The following is a 15881-nucleotide window of genomic DNA, read 5'->3' on the forward strand; positions in this document are numbered from 1 at the left end:
TATAGTACGTATAAATCTGTTTTAACTAATCATTCATTCATTCATGAAAGGCCATACAGCTCAGTGTTTAAGGATCTGATTTCTGGAGCCAAGGTACTTGCATCAGAATCCTTACTCTGGGGGTGCCTTGGGTAGCTCAGTCGGTTAAGCATCCAACTCTTGATCTCTGCTCAGGTCTTGATCTCAGGCTCATGAGTTCAAGCCCCACAATGGGCTCCATGCTGGGTGTGGAGCCTACTTTAAAAAAAAAAAAAAAAGAACCCTCACTCTGGCTCCTCTGAGCCATGCAAACTTGAGCAAGTTCCTTGCTGTCTGTGGCTGTTACTATCTCATCTCTAATGTGGGGACAACATTAGCCCTGGGGATCGAGAAAGCCAGTACATGCCACACATTTGGCACATGCTACACATGTGATGGTTATTAAGATTAGTACTGATCTTACAGTGTTTGTTGAGCAACTACTGTGTCCTAGGCACTGTTCTAAGAACACAATAAACAGCAGTAGAAAGACAGGGCTGCATCCCTGCCATCTTGGATCTCACGTTCCAATTAAGGAGAAAGGCAAGAAGCAAATAAATCTAGAATATCATGTCGGGGATACATGGTATAAAAAAAAATGAAGCCAGTTAAATGGATAGAGAGAAGAGGCCACAGGAACTACTTCTGCACAGCAGCTGCAGCATCAAAGCCCAATCTGTGTGTCAGAAGGCAGCAGAGCAGACAGCAGAGGCTCTGGAGCCCACTGGCACCAAGGTGCATGGTATTGCACTACTTATCAGTGATGCCAGCATGGGCATTTTTTTTTTACAATGCAAAGTATTTTATTTTTAAACGTCTAAATTTGAAAACAAAAGAGCCTAGATTAAATAATATAGTTTTCCAAAGCTGAATGTGCTCATTTGGAGCTCAGTTTTTCTGCTTGCAGTACAAAACAACTTCCTAAAACTCCTAGGCAGGAACACTACTGTTTTGATGATCTGTGATTAGATGAACTGATCAATCTCAGTTGGTAATATCCTTTTTTTTTCTCCTTGGTAAAGGCTTTAAAAAATTCTAGAACAAATGCATTTTTCTAGTCTTATTACACAATCCCTCGATCTCTCTGAGCCTTGATTTCCTCTCTGCAAAATGGGGAGAATAACAGGAACTACCTCACAGAGTTAAATGAGCTGATCTCTGCACTCCAGCCCCTGGCCTCACCGACCAGATGTCTCACTAGTCCCCGCAAGCCCACCTCTCTAAACATAAGCTCATACGCTAGCTCACAGAGCACCTCACTTTCCTTTCAGTCACCCTTTCCCTGATACCCAGTGAGATACATGATTACTGCCTCCATCCACGAGAGTCCTCACACCTGTTCCAGCAGGAGTCTGGTCTGGCAAACTCTTTACCATTTGTTCAAGGCTCAGTTCAAATGCCCTAACAAAGCCTTTGCTGACATTTCCAGGCAGGGCTGGGTGCCTTCTTGTGTGTGTTCTCAGAGTGCAAGGCCACTATTGCTTCACGCAGCAACGTCTGGTGTCTCCCCTACTAGGATGAGCCTGCTGGAGGACGGGCATAGCCACTCACCAGGAAAAGGCCACCTCTAGCCACCAGGTATGGGTGTCACTACCCAAACAGTGAGCTCTCTCAAGTGACTGGCTTCTGTGGACCCCTGGCTCCAGACTCAATTCTATGTGGCAAGGTCTGCCTGGCCACACTCCATCACAGGCTGCCTCCCCCTGAACCCAGCATCTGGCCTCTGACATTCTTACTGGGCCAAGACCCAGCTCCCAACAGACTCACAGGGATAGAGTTCTCCAGAACAGGAAAGGGGTTCTGTCAAAAAGAGACAAATGCTCACAACAGGGCCTTTTCCACAGTATGGATGAACTCATTATTGCTGAGCAACCACCCTTGGAGCAATGTGGGTCTCAATGTCCTATTTTCTCCTACAGCATCTTGCCCAGGTCCTTCTTTAAAATAAATATTCAATAAGGATTTATTAATGAGGGGATAGATGAATAAATTCTTATTCAATAGCAATGTAGTAAAGTCTCCAGTTTAATGAATTAACGTGATGTCTTAACACCTATCAGTTACTACAAAACGTGAATCTTTAGTAAGTAATTAGGCATCCAATTGTTCTCATCTAAAAAGAAGATTTTAGTGATAGCCAGTGACACACTGTCAAAGCTAACCTTTCAGTGGAGTATCTCACACAGTCTCCTTGACAATAAAAAAAATTTCTAAAAACAGAAAACCATCTTTCTCAAGCTTCTTCATACTGATCAAAAAGGTTTTGCTCTGGCTTTCCTGGCTTATCTCACGGAAACAAGTGTGTTGTTTTTTTTTTAACTTATGAACCAAAGCCTGTGGACTAAGTCTCCTCAAGAAAATAGTGATTTACAAAATTTTCTGTGAATAAGAAAAAAATGCATTTATTTGTTAAGGCAGAGATTCTTCTAGGTATTTATTTATTTTATTTACTTATTTATTTATTTATTTATTTATTTATTTATTTATTTATTTATTTATTAAAGATTTTATTTATTTATTCATGAGAGACACAGAGAGAGAGAGAGAGAGAGAGGCAGAGACACAGGCAGAGAGAGAAGCAGGCTCCATGCAGGAAGCCCGACGGGGGACTCGATTCCCGATTCCCAGTCTTCAGGATCAGGCCCTGGGCGGAAGGTGGCACTAAACCGCTGAGCCACCCAGGCTGCCCAAGATTCTTCTAGGTTTCAGATAAAGTTCACGCCACCAAAGAAGACAGTAAATTAGAAGTGTCTGTTCTTTTCAAAAGCTATTTAGTTGTGGGTGGGGAGAGTGCGGGAGTTCCTAAGCAGCCAGTTCAGCTCCATTTGGCCCAAAGCAGAAAATGTACCAAATGTAATGTATACAGCTGCTCACCCCCCAAAAAACTCATAATATCCCACCTCTGAACTTTCTTTTCTGTATTTGCAGGTTGCCTGAAAAACAGAACCGTTAAGTTGTCTGTGCTTCTGCCCATATTTTTCTCAGGTCCTGTGTCCACTGTGAGCTTGGGCCTTCCCTCCCCACTGCACTCACTCCTACAGGGGCTGACTTCCCCATGCGAAGTGGTTCCCCAAACAAGTATGACCCTTGCCCTGTACTATGGTTGAAGCTCACATTTTAGAGTCTTCAAAATGGTGCCAGAATTTTTGTTTTAACAGAACCTACTAAAAATACAAACCACCCCCCCAAAAAACCATGATGCTTTATATTCTTCCCTTTATAGTTTCCATCTTAATCTTAATTTTGAAGTTCCTTTGGAGAACAATGCTAGTTTCTGTAACTTCAGGCAAGAGTTAATATCTAATACTTCACAGTCTGGGTTCCCCTTGGTTACTGGATCCCAGGTACCAGGAGGGAAGGTACAACCCTCAGAGTACGGCCTCTCCATCAACAACATAAGCATAAGATACTCCCATTGTATCTTCACCAGAGGCCAACCTGTTTGCTCCCACTTCTTGTCACACACACAAAATATATATATTCACAAGTATTTTCACAGAAAAATCCATTCAAGAAGGAGTTTTCTTAGGTTCAAAAAAAGGGAAGTCAAATCATAACAGACCCACAGATGCTATGCACATAGTAAGCATTGAAAATGAAATACATGGGGCACCTGGGTGGCTTGGTGGTTGAGCGTCTGCCTTTGGCTGAAAATACTATCCCAGGGTCCTAGGATCGAGTCCCACATCAGGCTCCCCGCAGGGAGCTTGCTTCTCCCTCTGCCTGTGTTTCTACCTCTCTCTGTTAATTTCATGAATAAATAAATAATACAATATAAATACATAAATAAATAAATAAACAAACAAACAAACAAAATACATTCAAGTGCCTGATTATTTAAGAGATTGTTGCACAAACTCTTATGGGTTTCTGTTAGCCTCAGCTCCATATGGCTTTTTCTTTTAAAGATGTTATTTATTTATTCATGTGAGACATACAGAGAAAAAGAGAGAGAGAGAGAGAGAGAGGCAGAGACACAGGCAGAGGGAGAAGCAGGCTCCATGCAGGGAGCCTGACGTGGGACTCAATTCCGGGTCTCCAGGATCAGGCCCTGAGCCGAAGGTGGCGTTAAATCGCTGAGCCACCTGGGCTGCCCTCCATGTGGCTTTTTTGTTTGTGAAACTCTAAACAGCCAATCTACTTAATGATACAGTCATTTCCATTTCCATTATGAAACAGTTACCGTCTACCTCATAAGGAACTCAAACAGCTAGAGCATCTTTTCTAACCCTTTATTCCATAGCAATCAAGAACAGTACTCTGCACACAGAAGAGCACTTGGTAAAGTCTGCTGGCTTTCTGATTAGAGAAAGCATATAACTATAAACTACAGAGCCATTAGAAGCTGCATTATAAGCTTCAAAACTGGAAATGGGCATGACAACTCACAGTGAGCCAAATTATTTTAGAAACAAGAGAAAAAAGATTTACCATTCTAGCCACAACTCCCAGTACAGAGCTAGGTTTCAGACAGAAAGTTAGTTTAGCCTCCTGTCTTTATATTCACATTTAGAAGGATAAAAATGTTTGCGTTCTTAATAAGACTGCATCTTAGCACCTTGAGGCAAAGCAGGCATACATAATGACTTGCCAAAGCAAAGAGAACAGCTAGAACGAAATGCATAATCAGAGAAACCATTAAATTTTTGCACCTTAATTTTTGGCAGATTTTGTAGTCAAGTACAACCTGACAAGAGTAATGAATAAATAAACAGCAGTTCTAGACATCTGGTAGTGTGGGAGGAATAGATATTTTGGCCTATCAAATAAATATTCAAATGGTAAAACACTGTTGATTCCTCCCTTGGCAAGCAACTTTGGTGAATGCTCATGGTGGGCAAATCTATGGGGAAATGCAAAACTGAAACCTGAACACTTCATGGTTCAGGTCCCAAATAATGTGAGGGCCTGAGATATTTGTTCAATTAGAGCTAAAGCGCACACCTGCCAAACCATGGGATTGACCCCTCCTCGAAGGAGTGAGCATGCTCCCCATCACAGTGCTGGGGATGCCCTGACAACTTCTACCTTAGATTCTCCCTTTCTCCACTTCCATGGCTGATGAATGAGTTGTCAATTCTTTCTCAAGAATATGTCAATCTCTCAAAACAAGTTCCAGTTAAATTTTCAGTAGGGAGCCATACCTGCCTCTTAAAGGGACTTGGTCCCACTCCCCATGTTTTGTGCATCTCATTTAATTCTCCGAAGTCAACCTTGTTGCCCTATTTTCACATAGTTCTAGGTCAGGGTATCTCAATACCACCCCAAGTATTGTCCACAGACCCTATGTTAGCTGTCAACTGCCTTTGGATCTTTAAAATTTGACTTTTAATCATATACATAGCATAAAAAACTCTGTAAGGAGAAAAAATTAACTAGTATCAAGCATAGTTTCAGACACTAAAATCTTTCTGGCCATTTCAACTACCAAAGAGCTAGATCTTGTGAGCAAATCAAATCCAAGTGTTAAAATTTTGTCATAACTACCTCAGTATTCATAGCTGGCTTCCATCCCAGGAAAGAATTTCAGAATAAGAAAAATAGACTATCTTATAATTAAAAGGAAGTTTCCTTATTGCTTTAGTCTAGACTCCATTTATTATCACAGAAATTAAGGGTTTGCTTGATGATGTTGCTTAATTACGTGTCTTTAAATGTAAAACCAATATTGCCACCTAGTGGCAATCTAAGACACCTACTAAACAGGCTGTCTAAAGCACAAACGATAAACAGAAAGGACAATAAAAATTCAGTATATGTAAAACCTAAAATTAGAAGCATGAAATAAAGTTCTAGAGAAGGTAAATACTTCAGTGAAATGGAACTGTTTTCTAAGACTTAAAAGCTGAGAAAATGTATCAGTTAAAAATGCAGTTTCTAATGTCAGTGTGTGGCGTTACCCTGGATGCCACAGGTCAGGGGGTACAAGAGGACAGAGCAGGACTTGCTTCCCTTTGGATTCTGAAAGCAGGCCAGAGGCCCTGTAGGTGAAAGGGCACCGCAGGGGGGCCCATGTGGAATACCAAAGGAGCATTCCAGGAAAGTAGTGCCTGTGGATGAAAACGGCCATCATGGTAGACCAAGGCTACCCCCAGGACCCAGAGGAAAGGCTGTCCAAGTAATGATGATAATCATTCAACCATAAAACTGAAGGAAATCCTGTCATAGGCTACCACATGGATGAACCTTGAGGATGTTACACTAAGTAAAATAAGCCAGTCAAAAAAAGAAAAAAAAATAACAAATACTATGTGATGCCACTTATATGAGGTACATAGTATAGTCAGATTCATAGAGACAAGCAGAACGCTGGTTGCCAAGGGCTGAAGGAAAAGGAAAAGTAGGGTTGTGTCACGGGTATGGATCCAGTTTCAGTTGGGAAGACAAAAAGTTCTGGAAATTGGCATACAACGTGAATGTACTTTACAGTACTTACACTTAAAAATGGCTGAGGGCAAATTTTACATGCTTGCTTTCTTTTTTTTTTAACCACAATTAAGAATAAAAATAACAATAACAATAACAACAGCAAAGCCCTCTGGGTGGCAACACCTCCTGAGGTAAGTGCACAGGCAGGGGTCCCCGCAAGACTTTTCGGTTTTCCTGAAATCAGACAACGCACTTTCTCTGTGTCTCACACACTCCTGTGTCCCCAGAAGGCTGCTTCTGCTCTGCCCAGCCCCCAAACCCTGCTTTTCACCAGGGCTCCACTGTTCCCCTTGGAAGCAGCACCTTCAAGCTTTCAGCCACTACCTATGTATGTTCCTGATCCCAAATCCACCACCTTCTGGACAAACTGCTCTCCTGAGTCTAAAGCAAACAAATATCCAGCCTCCAGCAGCTGACACCTCCACCTCAGACATCACCTATAGAAACCAAAAGTCATCTTGTACCTACAAACCCATCCTCAGCCTTAGATGGTGGCCCCACCCTACCCCACCTCAGTCCTTGCTGGGCACTGGTCCTGACTTTCCAGCCCTTCACCCAAACTGCCCTGGTTCTGGCCTCACATCCCCTCTAAGGCCGCTGCCACCACCAGCTCTGCCTCTTGCCCCTGGTCCAGTGCTTCTCACACTGCCTGTGATGAAGCACTAGCAGAAGTCTGCACCCTCATTTTGAGCAGCATTACCCCCAGGCAACCCCCAACAACTCCTTGCCGCAGTCTTGGGTCAGTTCAGCTGCTTTCTTCACAAATACCAGAGTGATCGTTTTAAAATATAGAGTTGACATGCTGAGGCCCTACTGGCTCTCCCTAGCAGTCATTTCAACTGGCCATGCTTTTGGTAACAGTGACTGTTGGTTCATCCGACATGTATTGCCAAGAGCCAGGGATGCTAAATGTCTCGGATCTCAAATATATCTCAAATGCTCAGAGTGCCCCCTTAGAGGCCTTGAGAAAGGCCCTGGGGCCTTAAGAGGGCTCATGGCTACTCTGGCTATCAGGTCCCTACCTAACCTTCCAGGTTGGTATCCACATTGCCCACCTCCTATGCAACATGTTTCTGCTTCTCACCTGGTTGCTATCACTTGGCTGTCTACAGAGAAACCCTCCCCTGCTCCTATCCCCCTCCTTAACCTCACCTATTTTCCTTATTTTAGGAAATAGTACCTTATTTTTTTATTTTTATTGTTTTGTGATAAGAACACCTAACATGAGCTCTGTCCTCTCAATAAGTATTTAGTGTCCAACACAGTTCAATGCTGGAATGCAGATCCCAGAGCTTATTCATCTTACTTAATTGAAACTTTATGCCAGGTAATAATTACTCATTTCCCCTTCCCCTGGTTACAACCACCCTGGTCTTTGATTTATGAATTTGATTATTTTAGATACCTCATGTAAGTGGAATCATGCAGTAACTGTCTTTCTGCACTGCCACTTTGCTTTGAAATTGCCTGTTTAATGGGCCTCTCTCCTCTCCTGGACTTGAGTTCTTTAAGTATAAGGACTATACTTTGCTGCTACCTGTGTGCTCAGTGCTTTGCTCTGTAAATATTGAATGAATGAATGAGAGGTTCATAGATAAATTCTACTGACTAGGTGAGTCCTTGATGTGTAAACAAAATCCTGACTTTAGCAGAGATGTCAATTGGTCTCTTCTTCCTTTCAGTGACTAGAACTCCTGGCGTTTTGGCTGGATCCATAGGCTACCCAACTAGATATTACCTTTCCCAGCCTAGGTGTGTCCACATGACAATGGTATATAGGGGGAAATGATGGAAATATGTATACTACTTCAAGGTCATATCCTTAAAAGGAACCTGGTTGTCCTCCACAAATGGGAATGCCCATGTAGTGGTAGTAAACCAGTTCCAACCATGCCAACAAGGACAAGACATTTCAGCCCATGAAATAAAACAGAAGGATCCTGGAGCAGAGTTGCCAACCCCTAGCCCATCCACCAACAGGACTATTTGTAAGGGGAAGTAAATCTCCACCTTCCTTAAGTCATTGCAGAAAGAAAGCAATCGGTCAGAGATACACATCTCCTGTCAAAGAGTTCTTGCCGAGAGCTGAGGGATAGAATTCATCTACAGACAAGAACTTCTGTCTTAAAGGCCATAGCAATGCAGTGTAGCGAGCGCGCTGGGAGGGATGTTTCTTCTGCTCAGCTAAAGAAGAAAGCACCTCTATGGCAAGACAAGAAGGTAGACCTTCCTTTACTCAGACCTTCAGCATTATTCATAGCAGCTGTAGATTCAGTTCATGCCTATTTTAAACACTATTAAAATGTACGTGCATGTGTCGATTTTTCTCTCCATAATCCTTCTTGGATATTACATTACAAATCAACTCAAAAGTTCAATTAATGATATCCAATTAAAAAACTGATTAAGAGACTCATGGAGGAAACACCACACTAAGGTTAATGAAAATGTTATTTCAACATGAAAATTGCCTTAGAACCTGGTACTAAAATTTTGAACATTAATTATCCCTACTATTTTAAGCCTTGCTTTTAAAATGTTATTCCTTCCACTTTTTTTATACTTTATGACAAAACCACAAGAGTCCTACAGAATTATGCAAGTCTTTTAAAAAAAATAGGAAGAATTTAGAAGACAATGCTTTGAGCATCAGGAATTAACAAGAGCATTTTAAACAAGTCAGTATTAAATAAGCAAACAAGTCAGAAGAGTTACTCTCATCTAAATAAAATGGATTTTATCTACAGACGGAGGACTTTGGAAAACGTGAAAGTAACAACAAATAAGTAACTAGCAGACATCCCAGCCATCACTACATACCTGTGTGAGATTTGTTGCTTGCTTTAAGATGCTTTTTTTTAACTGTTCCGCTCTCTTTGCATGAAAAGAATTACTTTGACTCTGGATGACAAATACAATTCCTTTTAAATCTAGAACCAAAGGAAAAAAAGCTTTCAGGTATTTATTTTTCAACAACTGAAATAAACTTAAAAATGGATTTAAAAAAAAAAAAGCTGTAAGGCAAGCCTTCAGGCCATAAACTCTTAAGGGGAAAAAAAAAATCAATGTAAATGTAATCATAGCAACAAAAATCTCTTTTTAAACTGATCTCTGAAACATCCTTCCTAGAAGTTAGCAAGTAAATAAGCTCACTGTACTAGATCAAATCTGTGGTAGCAAACTGTGAATCCGCTCCTACATCTGTCGAAAGATGACTGTAAATGTGAGAAAGTAGGAAAGTGTCTACAATGCTAGTCTCCCCAGTAGCTGAAAATCTTGTTTGCAACTAGCCGCCTAACAACTCACACATAATCCTACACTGCACTATTACCTGCTATGAGTTGAAGTGTGTCCCCCGCCCCAACCCCACAAATGTCATATGTTCATGTCCTAACATCTAGGGCTTCAGCATGTGACCTTACTTGGAGCTGGGTCTTTACAGAGAGGCACTCAAGTTCAAGTGAGGTTGTTAGTTTGGGGGGGGGGGGGGGGTTGGACCTAACCCAGTATACTTGGTATCCTTACAAAAAGAGAAATCTAGACACAGATACACCGAGGGAAGATGATGTGAAGCCACACACTGAAGACAGCCATCTACAAGCCAGAAGAAATCAACCTCAGAAGAAATCAACCCTGCCCACACCTTGATCTCAGACTTCTGCCCGTCAGAACTGTGAGACACATTTCTATTGTTTAAGCACACAATTTGTGGTAGTTTATTTCAGCAGCCCTAGCAAACTAATACATGACTTCAAGAATGTTCTGGATGGCTCTTTAAGATGACACTCAACAGGGACTGCTTCTGACCCATTAGGTCACAAGTACTTGCAAATAAATAACTCAATAATCTCTACTCTACTTACCATGGCACCTAGCCAGAATTAAGTGTTATCTCCAGGAAAACAGCCACAATTCTATAGGAGCAGGGCTTCAACATGAAGTGTTGCATAAAAGCCCATCTACAACAACACTGGCAGTATTTACTAGCCCCCTAGGGACTCACCTCAGGGTGGCCAGCTTTCTCACAATGGCTAGCAAAAAGTAAACCCTAGTATGTTAGGCCCACCTGACCAGGGAAGACTACTTGCTTGACAGCAAAGATGGTTGCTCAGTCCCCACAATGGAGAAACACATTAGGTTCTGAGCTTACAATAAAGCAACAGATAGAAACAGCCATCGTGTCAGCAGCCTGCCACCAGACAGGGGCATTGGCAGAAGGCAGACTTCATATAAACTGTAGCTTCCAGGCAGGCTTACAGCAATGGTGGGGACCTGCCCCTTACCATGTGCCTTTCCCTTTAATACCTCTATTCAGAGACGTAACCTGGTTTTAATTTTATTCCTTAAATTTTATTGTTCCTATGTTCAGTTCCATAGTTCCATTCATTTATTCACTCACTCAAATATTCATACAACAAATAGCTCCACAGTGAGCCATCTAGATCCTAAAAATAATCCAAAATGCTCTTTGGTTAAAACTTAATAAAAAATTTAAAAGGAAATGCTCAACAACCTACTGAATATGACCTAATTCTTTTCCTGTAGGAGTTTATATAAATATGAACATTCCACGTACCTACCTCCCTACCTAATTCAAATCAGTTTCTTGGCTCTATAAATAGGACACACAGATAAGACTTAAACAAGTATCTTATAATTTCAACAGAAATGTAATATCCTATCTACTATCTGAAACATTGCTGTTAAGTGACATATCAATAGAGGAGTTATAAAGACTTACTTTTGTTAGAAATGAAATAAATAAACCTCAGAGAATAATTTTTGCAAAATTTAATAAAACTGAAGACACACATTCCCAATGACCCAGAAACTCCACTCCTACTAATCATCCTTGAGAAACTTGCATACCTGTAAAAAAAGGATATATAACAAGAGTGCTCACAGCAGGATTGTGTAAAAGGAAAAAATTTGAAGCAACTCAAATATCCACTAACAACATACACAATTGGAATACTACGCAGCAATGGAAATTAACTAGCACTTGATGCATCAATCCAGGTGGATATTATAGATGAATCCTACAGACTGGAAAAAAAAAAAAAAAAAAAACAAGCTACAAAGGAATAACCATATAAATCAATGGTCTGTGAGAAGATAAGCACAAATATATGTAGGATGGATATATACTATATAAATGCAAAATATATATATATATATATATATATATATATACACATACCATATCATATGTGACCAGAAAATATAAAAGATTACATGAGAATGATATAAACACCAAACTAAGATCATAGTTAAAAGGCTTCAGCTATGTTAGGAATGTTATATTTCTTAAACTAGGTGGTAGATACGTGGATGCCCATTACTCTTTGTAGCTTCCTGTATGTTCAAAATAATTCATAATAGAGTTTTTAAAAGAGCAAATCCATCTGTCAAAAGGTTCATTCTGCAGCAATCAACTTCTGCCTTTTCTTCTACCAGATAAGCAAAACTCTCACTGATCCCACAAAAACAACAGTTCTTCCACATGGGGAAGAGACTTTACAAGAAGGAAAAAAGTCAATTCTTCCCCTTTGCTTAGACCGGAGTCACATGCTCTGAGCTGTATTTGTTTTTTCTGCTACTAAGAAATCATCATGCCTTGATCACGTGAGCTATGAGCACTCGTCCAGCAAACATCTCTAAATCTGCATTGAGTTCAAAGCTCTGTGCAAGGCTGCACAGTCCCAGCAAGTAAGAGCCTGAGCCTAGTTCAGAAGGCAGCCCTCACAACACAAAGCCAAGCAGAGGAACTAGAGAAGCACAGAGGGGGAGCAAATGTAAGGAGGGTTTCTGGAAAGGGGCATTTCCTGAGTTTCCTTTAAAATGCAGCAATTATCTGCAGACTCAGGCACAGAGGGTGGCAGAGAAGGAAGCAGGGTTATCACAGAGCCCACAGCCTGCCTTCTCTCTGCAGCATCAGGAGTAGATGACCAGGGGAGTCTGTCAGGCATTTCTGAGAAAAAGATGAAGGGAACAGTCAGTGATAAAGTTAGAGAGGGAGGCTGCCTCAGCCAGATCAGATTGTGAAGGATTTAAGTGCCACACTAAGAGAATGGATCTATAGATTAAAAGCTTTCAAACTGGGGTAGGGCCACAGAGCCATCCGGGACCCCAAGGAGTAGGGAGTTCCCAGAAGAAGCCATGAGGACACTGTCCTGGGGATGCCCAGAGAAGAGGTGAGAGGAGTTTGAGGGACAGAAGGAACAGTGAAGGTTTGGGAGAGTAAGTGAAATTAGGGCTCTGAAAACAGTGACAGTATGGCTAAGAAATAAGATCCATATGGGGCAGTTACTGGTGATAAGGCAAAAGAGGAAGGGTGTACCCAACCCAGTTCCTAAAACCCTATTAATAATGAATGACACAATATCACTGAGAAGCCATCCAGCCCCACCTCCATTCTGGGGGTTGGCGGGGAGGTGACTGGGAGGGACAAGTTAGCACAGTTAGGTGCTAAAAACTGTTTATATACTCAAACTCCTGATGTTCGTCATCTCAGCTCCAAGAAAGACTTGTCTGACAGACATCCTGAGCTCTCCCTAACTGATCACATTCTGGCTGAGTCTAGACCCCAGGACTGACCTTAGTGGCAGTCTTCTCTGCCTATGCTGTTCCAGCCTCTGATTCTCAAGCTCTTGCTGCCCAGTTAACTGAGCTAAATAAGACAATCCCCCTATTTCCTTATCACGTCGGTCACACCTCTCTGAACACACTGCAATTTGCCAACGAAAACACTATAAAAACTCAAGACAGATGGTCATTGTTTCTCCTCCAGGAATGGGCAATAAATGGGTCATACCTTGAGTGCCTGACAACAATCAGGCACATGATGGGCCAGAAGGGGAAGGTAAAGAAATCAGTCAAGGCTGGGAAAGAACCCGTATGGTTCTGAGGCCGACAGTAAGCAGCAGAGTATTAAGAAAAGATGACAGAACCAAGGAAGTGGTTAGGAAAGATCCCTAAAGGAGAAATAATAATTCTTTGAAGGAGAAAGAAATCAAAGGTTCTCTATTTCTCAGGTGTTGAGCACCTATCATGTGCCAAATGCCCTACTAAGTGCTAATCCTTCCTGGTCAGAGGTAATTTACAAACATGGATTCCATCCTGCTGCTGTCTTTCTGATGAGGAATCAGTGTGCAGTTCTTCTGATAAAAGTCAAATAGCAAGAATGTTGATTTACTTATTCTGGTAACTTCCCCTTGGTACTTTAAAGCCCATATCCCAGACTAGCAACATTAGTTCATTTAATCACCATTTTCAGATTTTTCAGGACACCTGGATGGCTCAGTTGGTTAGTGTCTGACTCTCAATTTTGGCTGAGGTCACAATCTCAGGGTGGTGAGATCAAGCTTCACATTGGGTTCCATGCTAGAGGTGGAGCCTGCTTAAGATTCCCTCTTTAGTTCCCCCCTCCACCTCCTCCTTAAAAGTAAAATATAATCATTTTCTATAAGGAGCCCCAGAAACCCCATAAGCTCCCATAAAATAAACATACAAACACCCAAAATCACAAATGTTGGCTGCATAGAGAACATCTCCACGTGGGGAGGAGTGGCTGAGCATCCAGGATGTCATAATATAAAGAAGAAAAAACAATGAACCAACAAGGCTCCTTCAATCTGCCAGTCTCAGAGCTGAAGGCATGCATGCCTGCTACCCCAGCACAAGCTATCCTCCCAAAAAACCCAGGGTCATTCTCCTGCCTTCTAGACTCCATAGAACCCAGGCCTATGAAAGGAAAGCCTACAAAAGAAAATGTGCCCTTTCTCTACTGTCCAAGGAGACACCAGCTTTATCCTCTCAACACACTGCGGCATTTTTCTCATAAGAAAATGACAATAGTAACAACAACTGTGACTTCATGGTCACATTTTTGAAGATGCTTACAATCTTCTGAAAAGGAGTATGAGTAAGGGTACAGAGGGGCCAGGGAAACTACAGGATGTCTACAAAGATCCAAGAAGCTGCTTCTGTACTAGGGTTCTCAGGATGAGTTTGACTGATATGATTGGTAAGCTGATCTCTAGGGAAAGTGATGACTGCAAGTCAACATGTAGAAAATCTGGCTCCAGGCAGAGGTTAGTCCTTTTCTCCCACTAAGTGTGGGCCTCTAATGACAGAGACTGTGTCTTACTCATTCCCATCGCCCCTACAGTGGCCACCTGGCGCAGTCATCCACCCTAATTGGAAACTCAATAAATGAGGGTCAATGAATTCAATCTAACATATTGGCAGTTGTGTCCGGTACAAATCACATGCCACCATGTCAATCTGAAAAGTGTTCTCCCCATGTCTTCATGAGGGTAGATGCTGGGTCAGGCCCAAGATGGAACATGTATTTGCCCAAGGATATTTACCTCATAAATAAAATAAGAAACAGAAATTCACTTCACTGAAATATAATTTATAAGAAATATATACCTGGGTATATACTCATAAGTTAAAAAAAAAAAAAAAACATTACTTACCTATGTCACTTTTCCTTGAGACACCACTTTTCTCCAAATTCTGTATTTTGGACAAAAGAGAAAAAGATAAATCTCTCCATGTAACAAAGCTAGCAAAACACCAAATAAATATGCATGGTACACAGTAACATTTAGGGGAAAACGGTGAAGAGGAGAGCTTGGCAATGCTTCCCTAAAGAAACAAACCAAAATGTATGGGGGAGCGAGCAGAGATGATACACTTCTGCATCATGACAGGAGCCTTCTACGGGGCTGCCCCTTTCTTATGTGATCTTGGACAAGTCACTTAATTGAACTGAGCCTCTTTCCTCCTGGGTAAGATGGAGCTAAAGGTAACTCTTAACTGGTTCACAATGTTCTGGGGTGAGTTCATTTAAAAATCCTGTGAATTCAAAAGCATGGTAAACAAAACAAACAGTATCAATGCTGGCAGTGTGTTTCTCATGAAGATGAGCTCCACTAATTATGGTATTTATCATCTTGTGGGCTCAGACACACTGTCATCCATCCAGAACATCACCATGATGTGCTCCTCCACCTGAGGAGCAGTACTGGGGGCCTCAGCAGAGCCCGAGGAAGCAGGCAGCCTGTGGCTCAGGAGCACTCACGAGCACAGAAAAAGCATCTCACAGCTACAGAGCTTGGAAGACAGAAATCCAGACGTGGGCACAGAAATACCTGGTCCTGATCCTGAGTAGATTAGGGGAGGGGCTCATAAAAGATTTCTCTGCCAAAGTGCAAAGTGTCAGCCACTAAATCTGCCATCCTCCCTGTCTTCTCCAGCAAAAGAATTTTCCCTCTAATTGCCCTTTTCTGCTTCTGACTGCCATTCACTATAATTATAACAACTGGACAGTGGCAAATATCCTTCAGTTTTCTTCACAGGCTGCAACAAGAAATGCATTCATGAGCCTTTACCAACAAAATGGGGAACAGCTTCCAAGCCAAGAT

General features: G+C 41.7%; 1 protein-coding gene across 1 annotated transcript in view; it reads right to left on the reverse strand.

Annotated features, from left to right (window-relative positions):
- The window catches only part of B3GLCT (beta 3-glucosyltransferase), a 238226-nt gene that overhangs the window by 199091 nt on the left and 23254 nt on the right, over positions 1 to 15881 (reverse strand). Inside the window, exons 3-4 of the mRNA XM_077868187.1 lie at positions 14931 to 14970; positions 9268 to 9377 (exon numbers count right to left, since the gene is read on the reverse strand). Of these exons, the coding sequence (XP_077724313.1) occupies positions 9268 to 9377; positions 14931 to 14970 (150 nt within the window). The remainder of the gene's footprint in view (positions 1 to 9267; positions 9378 to 14930; positions 14971 to 15881) is intronic.

The sequence above is a fragment of the Canis aureus genome, chromosome 24 (assembly GCF_053574225.1).
Source record: "Canis aureus isolate CA01 chromosome 24, VMU_Caureus_v.1.0, whole genome shotgun sequence".
Taxonomy (NCBI): Eukaryota; Metazoa; Chordata; class Mammalia; order Carnivora; family Canidae; genus Canis; species Canis aureus.